The sequence below is a fragment of the Pleuronectes platessa genome, chromosome 14 (assembly GCF_947347685.1).
Source record: "Pleuronectes platessa chromosome 14, fPlePla1.1, whole genome shotgun sequence".
NCBI lineage: Eukaryota > Metazoa > Chordata > Actinopteri > Pleuronectiformes > Pleuronectidae > Pleuronectes > Pleuronectes platessa.
The window spans coordinates 24184417-24197175 of record NC_070639.1 but is presented as its reverse complement, the minus strand read 5'-3'; the positions used below and the strand labels follow the sequence as shown (position 1 = coordinate 24197175).

The following is a 12759-nucleotide window of genomic DNA, read 5'->3' as shown; positions in this document are numbered from 1 at the left end:
TTTTAGCCTGTTATTAGTAGTAGTAGTAGTATGATTAGGGTGATTATATTATTACTAGTAATAGACTAGTACTAGTAATATAGTAGAGTAGTAGTAATATTAAGAGTATCATTAACAGCATGTTGTTGTTTTTGTATGTTGTAAACTTTTATTATGTTATCCTCCCGCGAATCTGAACACTAAACCTCCGTGCGTGCGTGTTGAGTTTGTGTGTGTGTGTGCGTGTGATTGTGTCACCGGTCTGTGAACGCGCAGAAGGGGGCGGACTGCGTGTGAAGGAGCGCGCCTCACCTGTGTGCGCTCCGGCGCTGCGCGCGGCTGCGAGCCGGTGGATCGCTGTGATTGGCTGCAGCGGGGGAGCGCGCAGCTCCAGCCCGCCCACCACCGGGTATAGAGCCCGTGAGCGTGTCCGTGGCTCCTCGCTTCCTCGCAGACAGTCTGGGATCTGGCCCCGGGGCTGAACGGCACACAGCGCGCATCATGGCAGCTACGCACGGCGAGTACAGAGGCTACCTGCGGAACACCGTGGACATGGAGTCCGGGCAGCACCGCTTCCACCCGGGGCAGAGCTCGGAGCCCACCTACCGGCCGCTGCTGTTCGGGACCCTGGCTGTCATGGGGCTGCTCCAGGTGGCGTCCAGCGTGGCGATCTTATTGCACCTGACCGGGTACCTGCAAGAGGTAGGCTCCGCGTGACCCCGTGCGCGAACACAGCGTCGAGCGTGTGCGTGGAAAGCTCTGGTTCTGTGCGTAACCGTGCGTAAAAGATATTCGCGCAGTTTTTACAACTCCTTAAAATGTCCGATAAGCTCCGCAGCAGCTCCCGATGGAGTGTGTGTGTGTGTGTGTGGGGGGGGGGTGCTTCTCTAGTTTAGTATTTAGTTTTCTTCAGGAATGGAAAAAGGAAAGAAAAGTTTTATGCGCCAAAGTTTTCTGTGCTGCACAGAAACACGTCCCCCCCCCCCCCTCTCTGTGAAACTCAGATCCGACCTGAAGAAACTCCAGTGAAAGTTTCTAAACTTTAAGAGAGAAGTTTGTTTTACTGCAGCTCGACTCCTCTTCTCGTCCTGCTCTTCTCGTCCAGATGTTTCCACTCGAGGATCCGCAGGCTGCTCTGCTTCACGCTCGCGCTGTGTTTACACGCTTCTATCTGTAGTTTACAGCCTGCGTGTCACGAGCTGTAAACTCTGGAGACAGAGCAGAGCTCCGGTCCAGGACCTGGAGACAGAGCAGCCTGGTGGAGTCCAGGACTCAAGTGGGAGATAGTATCAGCTCTGCATGGTCCGTCGCTCTGTGGCAGCTGCTCTGGGAGGCTGCTCCTCTCTGATCCGGGAGAATAACATTTACATTTCTGCCCCGGTTGTTTCTGTAACTCTGAGTTATTGTCTCGTTTTACTAAGTGTCCTCTGTCAGGAGCAGGAGGTTCACCTGGGGTGCTCCTCTGTGTGTCTCACATGTCTGTGTCTGCTCTGTGGTGGCAGTCGGTCGTGTCCTGCATGTGAGGAGAGAGACAAGTTCAGAGAAATCTAATTATTATATCAGTGCAGTAAATGCATGTGGGATGGATGTGGGGATGTGAGATGAAGAGGGACGTGGATCTAGAGGAGTCTTCCTCAGAGGTCCAGCTGGTGGCTCAGACCTTCTGGACTCACATGCTCCACGTCTTCATGTTGGACCTGTGATCATCCTCCTCCACCTGCACAGGGTCCTGGAGATGGAGATGGAGTCTGCACCGCTCCCGGCCTCCACTGGAATGTGATGAGTTTAAATAAACCGCTGGAACATGAGGGACACGCAGAGTGTGGTTTCAGTTGTTGTGCGTCGACTTTGTGCGTCGAGCTGCGTGCGTGCAGGCATGAAGACCCTGTGGCCAACGGCTTTTAATGCGTTTACATTAAATTAGAGACGACGGCAAATCAGAACCAGCGCTCGGCCCCAGGCACTGACTCTCACCGGCTGTGGTGACGTGCAGAGTGACACACGGAAAATAACTCAATACCACACACACACACACACACACACACGGACACACACACGGACACACATCCAAACCGTCTCCCATTATTCCTCCCTCCCACACCTGTCAGGGGAACAACTTACGGCTCATTAAATATTGCATAACTTTCCTATATACACAAACCGCTCTCTAACTGTCTCCTGTGTCTCTTGTCTCCAGGTGGATTTGTCCACGGCTCCACATCGTCCCATCGAGGTGAGTCTGACCCCGTCCCACCTCAGACGACAGCACAACACACACTAACAGCACAACACACAATGACAGGCCACTCAGATGTTTAATAAACTCCTTCCTACTTCCACGTACTAGAGACGAGTTATTAATCACCCGGAGGTCAGAGGTCAACGCTCTGAGACACGGTGTCTGTACCGGAGCAGTTATGTTTCCAAGAGCAGCAGAAATAAATAAACCACTAGTGTTGCACTGACAGATGTTATGGTTTCCTCACGGGCGTGTTGCATCAGTGCATTCCACAGCTTCTGTCGAGCAGGCATCGAACCCGCGGGGGTCACACGGGCCGGGTTAGAGTCGGGGCAGAAAGCAGTTCACTGTCGGTGAGTTCCTGAGACGATCACCAGTAGCTTGAGAACTTTAAACACCAGTTCAGAATCATTGAAGACGTTTCCTTTGATCTCGTCCTCTGTTTGATCTGCAGAACAAAAGTGAAATCCATCCAGGAGGTGAAGTAAGAGAGAATAAAAGATCTGCTTTGCTCTGCTGGTGTTTGGTTTCTCATTATTCTCTCAGATTCTTCGAAACGCTGTGTTTGTGTTTCCCCCCCCGGACTCTGTGCACTACCCCCCCCCCCCCCGGCCTGTGTGGGACCGAGGAGCTCATGTGGCGTTAGCCCCCGGCTGTTTCCCATGGAGCCCTGGAGACGTGCTGGGAGCTTTATGAGGTGTCAGGGTGACAGGTCCTCTTGGCCCACGTTGTGTTGTGTTAGGGTTCGATGCCGAGCCGCCGCAGCTCCGTGCAGACAGCTCGGGGGATTTACTGGAGAGCAGGCCTCAGTGGACAGCTCTGCAGATCCCAGCTCTCTGGAGCGAGGCAGGATGTGCCGGCACCGGGCCCGGCCTGCGGTCAGTGGGATCATAGGGTGTGGTGAGAGGACCAGGAATCAAACCCGGCTCCTGATGCAGATGTTTGAAGCTGATCTGACGGATTCATGAAACACAAAGACACAATCTGCTCCGGTGGCCGAGCTCTGAGAGAGAGCAGCTTCTAGAGAGCAGCTTCTAGAGAGCAGCTTCTAGAGAGCAGCTGCTAGAATCCCCTCTACCAAACGGAGATGAAGGGCTGAGGTGCAGCCGGGATCCACTGTGGTGCAGAATCAAACGTGCACGTCAGCCGCAGTCTGGTGCACGGTGCTTTTCAAGGCAGGCACTTCTCCGCCGGGTGCAGGGCGGTTTCCACTCGGCCACTTTAACTCCAGATCTCAGTGTAGGTGAGGACGCTGCCAAGCTGCTGCTGCTGCTGTGTTTAAATAATCTGTTCTCTTTCTGGGTTAAAGAGGCACGAGGCGGTCGCACCACTAATCAGGATGGATCCCACAGTGTGGGGCCGGCAGGGAGCGGGTTCATCATCCTTCTGTAGCGTTGGCACGGCGGCGTTTACCTCGGCCTCGTTCCAGGACGCTGCGCCGTAAACATGTTTGTGCAGCAAATAGCTTCTAATTCTTTTTGGGTTGGGAATAAAACAAACAAAAGCGACTGGAGGCAACTTACGCTTATTGAGCCGGGAGGAGAATCAGGAAACAAGTTCAAACACCTTCAGGAAGTGAAAAAACACTTTCACTGAAATGTAGATTTACAGGATTCCTTTGAATCTGCTGCTGACTTAACAGATTCACACTGTTGACACAGTGTTGATGATTCTTCTGTTAACGTCGTCCTCTCTGCAGAACACGGTGAACATGTGACTTCACTGGTTCCTGAGATCCCGGGTGTGAGTGTGAGACAGTAATCTGAGGCCCAACACTTACTGATGATTGGATCTTGTGTCAGATTTGGCAGAGTGTGCCGCGGGGGTGCAGTCAGTGTTTACTTGCTTGGAAACAATGTTTTTCTTCAGAGTCTCTGCTCCGTCTTGCCTGAGGAGCGCGGCTCAGACGGCACATGGCGACATCGTGGGCTCTGAACAGAATTAGACCTCGAGGCTGATCCCAGGCCAGGTCGTGTTTGTGCCAAATCCACCAGGAGCGTAATGGAGCTGAAAGGTTTCACTCACCAGGAGGCCTCCACCACACTCACCAGAGACCAGGGATGAGACACATAGACAAGCAGCTCATGTGGGCTCGCACGCTTTGTCATCAGATACACACACAGACACACACACACACAGACACACACAGACCGTTATTGATAGAGACAGAGGAACAAAGCTGTGGTGAAACATGTCTAAATATAAAATAGTGTTGCTTTAAGAAAAAGTGTCGGATATTTGTTGATGTCTCTGAACTGATGTGGGGGGAAGTTTCAATCTGGACACACACACACACACACACACACACACACACTCACACACACAGACCTGCCCTCTGTCAGTCAGTGTGTATTAACTGAGATTCCTGTGTCTTTGTGCAGGAGGTGCAGACGGAGCCGGTGCTGAACGCTCTGAGAGACACGAGGAAAAAAGGACGCTGCAAAACCCCCAAGGAGAGTCTCCCCTCGGCTCACCTGCCGATCAGGACGTACCAGGAGTACTCCAAGAGTGAGTCCTGCTCCACCCGGCTCCTTGTGACACACACAGGCTGCTCCAGCTCGTTGTGACATGCACGGCACAGATTAGTTCCTAAGTATTATTCAGACAAAGGTTTGGCAGTTACATTCCTGATGTTGATGGACAGTCTGTTTACTTTCACATCCAGCTGTTCCAGAGCAACACTAGTAAAAATCTGAGTTGTGTCCAATATTCAAACTCCATTAATGTTCCCACTTTGTTATTATCATGAAAGTATCACATTGTTAAACTGAACATTCCTCTTGATCTGAAGCTGCAGCCTGATTCAGTACATCATGGGTTTGAATGAAATCTGTCCCTGAAGAAGTCCTGGACTTTAGTGAAGGAGCTGAATGTTGTAAACCAGTGAAGGAGCTGAATGTTGTAAACCAGTGAAGGAGCTGAATGTTGTGAACCAGTGAAGGAGTGAATGTTGTAAACCAGTGAAGGAGCTGAATGTTGTAAACCAGTGAAGGAGTGAATGTTGTAAACCAGTGAAGGTGCTGAATGTTGTAAACCAGTGGAGCCAGTGAAGGAGCTGAATGTTGTAAACCAGTGAAGGAGCTGAATCTTGTAAAGCAGTGAAGGTGCTGAATGTTGTAAACCAGTGAAGGAGCTGAATGTTGTAAACCAGTGAAGGAGTGAATGTTGTAAACAAGTGAAGGAGTGAATGTTGTAAACCAGTGAAGGAGCTGAATGTTGTAAACCAGTGAAGGAGCTGAATGTTGTAAACCAGTGAAGGAGCTGAATGTTGTAAACCAGTGAAGGAGTGAATGTTGTAAACAAGTGAAGGAGTGAATGTTGTAAACCAGTGAAGGAGCTGAATGTTGTAAACCAGTGAAGGAGCTGAATGTTGTAAACCAGTGAAGGAGCTGAATGTTGTAAACCAGTGAAGGAGTGAATGTTGTAAACAAGTGAAGGAGTGAATGTTGTAAACCAGTGAAGGAGCTGAATGTTGTAAACCAGTGAAGGAGTGAATGTTGTAAACCAGTGAAGGAGCTGAATGTTGTAAACCAGTGAAGGAGCTGAATGTTGTAAACCAGTGAAGGAGTGAATGTTGTAAACAAGTGAAGGAGTGAATGTTGTAAACCAGTGAAGGAGTGAATGTTGTAAACAAGTGAAGGAGTGAATGTTCTAAACCAGTGAAGGAGCTGAATGTTCTAAACCAGTGAAGGAGCTGAATGTTGTGAACCAGTGAAGGAGCTGAATGTTGTAAACCAGTGAAGGAGTGAATGTTGTAAACCAGTGAAGGAGCTGAATGTTGTAAACCAGTGAAGGAGCTGAATGTTGTAAACCAGTGAAGGAGCTGAATGTTGTAAACCAGTGAAGGAGCTGAATGTTGTAAACCAGTGAAGGAGTGAATGTTGTAAACCAGTGAAGGAGTGAATGTTGTAAACCAGTGAAGGAGCTGAATGTTGTAAACCAGTGAAGGAGCTGAATGTTGTAAACCAGTGAAGGAGCTGAAGGTTTTAAACCAGTGAAGGAGCTGAATGTTGTGAACCAGTGAAGGAGTGAATGTTGTAAACCAGTGAAGGAGCTGAATGTTGTAAACCAGTGAAGGAGTGAATGTTGTAAACCAGTGAAGGAGCTGAAGGTTGTAAACCAGTGAAGGAGCTGAATGTTGTAAACCAGTGAAGGAGCTGAGTGTTGTGAACCAGTGAAGGAGCTGAGTGTTGTGAACCAGTGAAGGAGCTGAATGTTGTGAACCAGTGAAGGAGCTGAATGTTGTGAACCAGTGAAGGAGCTGAATGTTGTAAACCAGTGAAGGAGTGAATGTTGTAAACCAGTGAAGGAGCTGAATGTTGTGAACCAGTGAAGGAGCTGAATGTTGTAAACCAGTGAAGGAGCTGAATGTTGTGAACCAGTGAAGGAGCTGAATGTTGTGAACCAGTGAAGGAGCTGAATGTTGTAAACCAGTGAAGGAGCTGAATGTTGTAAACCAGTGAAGGAGCTGAATGTTGTGAACCAGTGAAGGAGTGAATGTTGTAAACCAGTGAAGGAGCTGAATGTTGTAAACCAGTGAAGGAGCTGAATGTTGTGAACCAGTGAAGGAGCTGAATGTTGTAAACCAGTGAAGGAGCTGAATGTTGTAAACCAGTGAAGGAGCTGAATGTTGTGAACCAGTGAAGGAGTGAATGTTGTAAACCAGTGAAGGAGCTGAGTGTTGTAAACCAGTGAAGGAGTGAATGTTGTAAACCAGTGAAGGTGCTGAATGTTGTAAACCAGTGAAGGAGCTGAATGTTGTAAACCAGTGAAGGAGCTGAAGGTTGTAAACCGGTGAAGGAGTGAATGTTGTAAACCAGTGAAGGAGCTGAATGTTGTAAACCAGTGAAGGAGCTGAATGTTGTAAACCAGTGAAGGAGCGGAAGGTTGTGAACCAGTGAAGGAGCTGAATGTTGTAAACCAGTGAAGGAGCTGAAGGTTGTAAACCAGTGAAGGAGCTGCAGGTTGTAAACCAGTGAAGGAGCTGAAGGTTGTAAACCAGTGAAGGAGCTGAATGTTGTAAACCAGTGAAGGAGCTGAATGTTGTAAACCAGTGAAGGAGCTGAAGGTTGTAAACCAGTGAAGGAGCTGAATGTTGTAAACCAGTGAAGGAGTGAATGTTCTAAACCAGTGGAGGAGCTGAAGGTTGTAAACCAGTGAAGGAGCTGAAGGTTGTAAACCAGTGAAGGAGCTGAATGTTGTAAACCAGTGAAGGAGCGGAAGGTTGTAAACCAGTGAAGGAGCGGAAGGTTGTAAACCAGTGAAGGAGCTGAAGGTTGTAAACCAGTGAAGGAGCTGAATGTTGTAAACCAGTGAAGGAGCTGAAGGTTGTAAACCAGTGAAGGAGCTGCAGGTTGTAAACCAGTGAAGGAGCTGCAGGTTGTAAACCAGTGAAGGAGCGGAAGGTTTTAAACCAGTGAAGGAGCTGAATGTTGTAAACCAGTGAAGGAGCTGAAGGTTGTAAACCAGTGAAGGAGCTGCAGGTTGTGAACCAGTGAAGGAGCTGAATGTTGTAAACCAGTGAAGGAGTGAATGTTGTAAACCAGTGAAGGAGCTGAATGTTGTGAACCAGTGAAGGAGCTGAATGTTGTAAACCAGTGAAGGAGCTGAATGTTGTGAACCAGTGAAGGAGCTGAATGTTGTGAACCAGTGAAGGAGCTGAATGTTGTAAACCAGTGAAGGAGCTGAATGTTGTAAACCAGTGAAGGAGCTGAATGTTGTGAAGGAGTGAATGTTGTAAACCAGTGAAGGAGCTGAATGTTGTAAACCAGTGAAGGAGCTGAATGTTGTGAACCAGTGAAGGAGCTGAATGTTGTAAACCAGTGAAGGAGCTGAATGTTGTAAACCAGTGAAGGAGCTGAATGTTGTGAACCAGTGAAGGAGTGAATGTTGTAAACCAGTGAAGGAGCTGAGTGTTGTAAACCAGTGAAGGAGTGAATGTTGTAAACCAGTGAAGGTGCTGAATGTTGTAAACCAGTGAAGGAGCTGAATGTTGTAAACCAGTGAAGGAGCTGAAGGTTGTAAACCGGTGAAGGAGTGAATGTTGTAAACCAGTGAAGGAGCTGAATGTTGTAAACCAGTGAAGGAGCTGAATGTTGTAAACCAGTGAAGGAGCGGAAGGTTGTGAACCAGTGAAGGAGCTGAATGTTGTAAACCAGTGAAGGAGCTGAAGGTTGTAAACCAGTGAAGGAGCTGCAGGTTGTAAACCAGTGAAGGAGCTGAAGGTTGTAAACCAGTGAAGGAGCTGAATGTTGTAAACCAGTGAAGGAGCTGAATGTTGTAAACCAGTGAAGGAGCTGAAGGTTGTAAACCAGTGAAGGAGCTGAATGTTGTAAACCAGTGAAGGAGTGAATGTTCTAAACCAGTGGAGGAGCTGAAGGTTGTAAACCAGTGAAGGAGCTGAAGGTTGTAAACCAGTGAAGGAGCTGAATGTTGTAAACCAGTGAAGGAGCGGAAGGTTGTAAACCAGTGAAGGAGCGGAAGGTTGTAAACCAGTGAAGGAGCTGAAGGTTGTAAACCAGTGAAGGAGCTGAATGTTGTAAACCAGTGAAGGAGCTGAAGGTTGTAAACCAGTGAAGGAGCTGCAGGTTGTAAACCAGTGAAGGAGCTGCAGGTTGTAAACCAGTGAAGGAGCGGAAGGTTTTAAACCAGTGAAGGAGCTGAATGTTGTAAACCAGTGAAGGAGCTGAAGGTTGTAAACCAGTGAAGGAGCTGCAGGTTGTAAACCAGTGAAGGAGCGGAAGGTTGTAAACCAGTGAAGGAGCTGCAGGTTGTAAACCAGTGAAGGAGCGGAAGGTTTTAAACCAGTGAAGGAGCTGCAGGTTGTAAACCAGTGAAGGAGCTGAAGGTTGTAAACCAGTGAAGGAGCTGAATGTTGTAAACCAGTGAAGGAGCTGCAGGTTGTAAACCAGTGAAGGAGCGGAAGGTTGTAAACCAGTGAAGGAGCTGAAGGTTGTAAACCAGTGAAGGAGCTGAAGGTTGTAAACCAGTGAAGGAGCTGAATGTTGTAAACCAGTGAAGGAGCTGAAGGTTGTAAACCAGTGAAGGAGCTGCAGGTTGTAAACCAGTGAAGGAGCGGAAGGTTTTAAACCAGTGAAGGAGCTGAAGGTTGTAAACCAGTGAAGGAGCTGAATGTTGTAAACCAGTGAAGGAGCTGAATGTTGTAAACCAGTGAAGGAGCTGAAGGTTGTAAACCAGTGAAGGAGCTGAAGGTTGTAAACCAGTGAAGGAGCTGAAGGTTGTAAACCAGTGAAGGAGCTGAATGTTGTAAACCAGTGAAGGAGCGGAAGGTTGTAAACCAGTGAAGGAGCGGAAGGTTGTAAACCAGTGAAGGAGCTGAAGGTTGTAAACCAGTGAAGGAGCTGAATGTTGTAAACCAGTGAAGGAGCTGAAGGTTGTAAACCAGTGAAGGAGCTGAAGGTTGTAAACCAGTGAAGGAGCGGAAGGTTGTAAACCAGTGAAGGAGCGGAAGGTTGTAAACCAGTGAAGGAGCTGAAGGTTGTAAACCAGTGAAGGAGCTGAAGGTTGTAAACCAGTGAAGGAGCTGAAGGTTGTAAACCAGTGAAGGAGCTGAATGTTGTGAACCAGTGAAGGAGCTGAAGGTTGTAAACCAGTGGAGGAGCTGAAGGTTGTAAACCAGTGAAGGAGCTGAATGTTGTAAACCAGTGAAGGAGCTGAATGTTGTAAACCAGTGAAGGAGCTGAATGTTGTAAACCAGTGGAGGAGCTGAAGGTTGTAAACCAGTGAAGGAGCTGAATGTTGTGAACCAGTGAAGGAGCGGAAGGTTGTAAACCAGTGAAGGAGCTGAATGTTGTGAACCAGTGAAGGAGCGGAAGGTTGTAAACCAGTGAAGGAGCTGAATGTTGTAAACCAGTGAAGGAGCTGAATGTTGTAAACCAGTGAAGGAGCTGAATGTTGTAAACCAGTGAAGGAGTGAAGGTTGTAAACCAGTGAAGGAGCTGCAGGTTGTAAACCAGTGGAGGAGTGAATGTTCTAACTGGGACCTGCTCTTCTCCTTGTTGCCCTGCAGAGAGCGAACAGGCCATCACCATCGACTGGGACGAGGAGCACGGCTACTGCCACAAGATGAGCTACCAGAAGGGCAAGCTGCTGGTGAAGGAGCTCGGCTTCTACTACGTCTACGCCAAGACCTGCTTCCGCTACTACAAGCTGGCGCCGGAGGACAGCGGCGTCCCGCCCGGCGGCCCGGACGTCCGGAACACGCAGCTCATCCAGTACGTGTACCGAGAGAGCATCAAGCAGAACAGCAAGGCCATCATGCTGATGAAGACGGGCAGCACCGTGCGCCTCAACAGCACGAGCTACAACATGTACTGCGCCCAGCAGGGCCGCGGCGTGCGGCTGGAGGAGGGGGACACCCTGTTTGTCAACGTGTCCAACGCCTGGATGCTGGACCTGGAGGGAGAGGGGACGTACTTTGGGGCCATCAAGCTGGGTAACTCCAACTGAGGAAGAGACGTGAGGAGCGGACGTGCTACTGAACATTCCATATGCCAAAGAACCACTGTTAGTGATTTACAATGTGCAAAGAGTGTGTGTTGTTTTTATTGTACATGTGTTATTGTTGTTTTTCATTTGCTCTTCACCAATTAGCCGTGGATTCCTTCATGAGAACATCTAATGGAAACGTAATCACCTCTTAGAACCCGTCTTGCCACTTAGCCCCCCCCACCCCCACTCTCCCAGAAACGAAGACCTTCATCCCCAAAAACACAGCACTGGACTTTTCTTTTCTCTTTATTGTTTTGAGAGTTTTTGTTTTTTTTTACAGTTGTGCGGTTTGTATTGAGACATCTCAGTGCAGATTACAACATGTTTGTGCACTAATTAAACAAACCACAGGGGAGCGAGCGAGGAAGTGAAGTGTGTTGGCAGGAGAAGTGCAGTGAGAAAGGATTTATCAGTGTTTATTGTTGGAAGAAGAACATTTGTAGCTGATGGAGCATCTGCTTGTACTTAGCAGATTATCACAGGATAGAAATAACACAACTTCCAGAGGCCTGTGTCCGACCCGCGGCAGCAGAGACACTGAGAGGTTCTGTACACGTGAGCAAGGCAGCGAGGCGTGACTCAGCAGCAGTTAGACGCTGGTTCAACTTCCAAACACTCCGGATTCCCCCGACGTCCAGGTGGGGGCGCTATAACGGAGAGGTTTGGAAACGCAGCTGGTTTTAGTCTGGATGAGCAGAAACTGAGACGATGGGTCTTTTCTGTCAAGTCGTAGCCGTCGCTGATTCGCCCGGCTCCTGTCACATGACCATCACGTGTACAACACAACATGGAGAATCAATCACAGGCGTTAAACAGTGTATTCTACCATGATGCAACAGTTTTCAGGTGTTTTCAGTGTGGACGCGGATTAAAACTGATTTAGAGACGAAACGCTCGTCGTGTGGATGAGGCCTTCGACTCTGACATCGTTTTTTTTTTAAAGCAACACAATCAGTTTAACAAGAAGAAAGTTGTGTGTTTGTCTGTCTGTCTGTGTGTGTGTTTGTGTGCGTGCTCCAGAGAGTTTTCTGTCTCTAATGAAATCTAACGAGTGGCCTGTTCCTTTCAAGTCATTTTGAACTAAGGAGGAAATGACACGTGTGTGTTGTGTTGTGTTGTGTGTTGTGTGTTGTGTTTGTGACGATCACCACGCGATGCAGGCAGCTGGCCTGTCTGACCACAGCTGACATGAATAGACTCTTCACCAGAGGAACCGAGTTGACTTTGGTTCATCGTTAACTTAAAATTCTGTTTTTCGTTTGGCTCTTCACGGAGGTAAATGGGAATATGCACTAAATATTTATTTATTAGCTCTAGAAGAACAGCGACGGCTCATTGGTACAGTGACGCCGCGACTGCAGAAATCATCTATATTTTATGACATCCATTACGCAGCACTTAGAGGAAATAGTAGACACGCTTTTTCTTATTAAAACACAGGGGCTTCATTTTAAATTCCATATTTATGTATCTTAATTTTTGACAATTCTGTGTGCACTCGCCTAGCCAAAAGCAATATGTAAGGATATGTTGCTTCTTCTACGAGATTGTAGCAAACCTGTAAGACCTTCATCTGATTATTGTTTTTTCCATTCAGTGTTCATTTTTTATTTATGTGTGTGTACGTTCTAATAAAAACAAAACTACTTTTGTAACGTTGTGTGTTTCCCGTGTGGTGTGTGTCGGGTTCAGCTGCTGTTTGAGGAAAGTCACCGGGTGAGTCTCTCAGCCGCTCTGTGGCCAAGTCACGTGGCTGCTGCCCCCCCCCACTCAGAGCGAGTCGGGTGCACCGCAACACACAGCGACCTGCACAACAAACACACACTGAATGATGAGAACCACTTTACTGGATCGTTTGTGCGTCGTGCTGATCATTGTGGCGGTGGTGGATTCTCCCATGAAGCCCGGTGCCGTGTGAGAGGGAGAAGCCATTTTGAACGTCTGACCCAGAACCAAACAATTCCTCTATTGTCTGCAGGTTTCACACGTTTGTTGTGCGAGTCGAGACCTCACACGTCTTCCAGCTCTTT

The 12759-nt window shown here is 48.2% G+C and overlaps 1 protein-coding gene across 1 annotated transcript; it reads left to right on the top strand.

Annotated features, from left to right (window-relative positions):
* Window positions 1–468: 468 nt before the first annotated feature.
* On the top strand, window positions 469–12384 carry tnfsf11 (TNF superfamily member 11). Its single transcript, XM_053439844.1, has 4 exons — window positions 469–681; window positions 2177–2212; window positions 4600–4726; window positions 10248–12384. The coding sequence occupies exons 1-4, from the start codon at window positions 481–483 to the stop codon at window positions 10685–10687; spliced, it is 804 nt and encodes a 267-aa protein (XP_053295819.1). The 5' UTR covers window positions 469–480; the 3' UTR covers window positions 10688–12384.
* The last annotated feature ends 375 nt before the right edge of the window (window positions 12385–12759 follow it).

Bases quoted from the DNA above. Each gene is read 5' to 3' on its own strand.
- tnfsf11 (XM_053439844.1), top strand. From the start codon at position 481: ATGGCAGCTACGCACGGCGAGTACAGAGGCTACCTGCGGAACACCGTG. The intron at 682-2,176 runs GTAGGCTCCGCG...TCTTGTCTCCAG, and splicing joins TGACCGGGTACCTGCAAGAG to GTGGATTTGTCCACGGCTCC. The intron at 2,213-4,599 runs GTGAGTCTGACC...GTCTTTGTGCAG, and splicing joins CTCCACATCGTCCCATCGAG to GAGGTGCAGACGGAGCCGGT.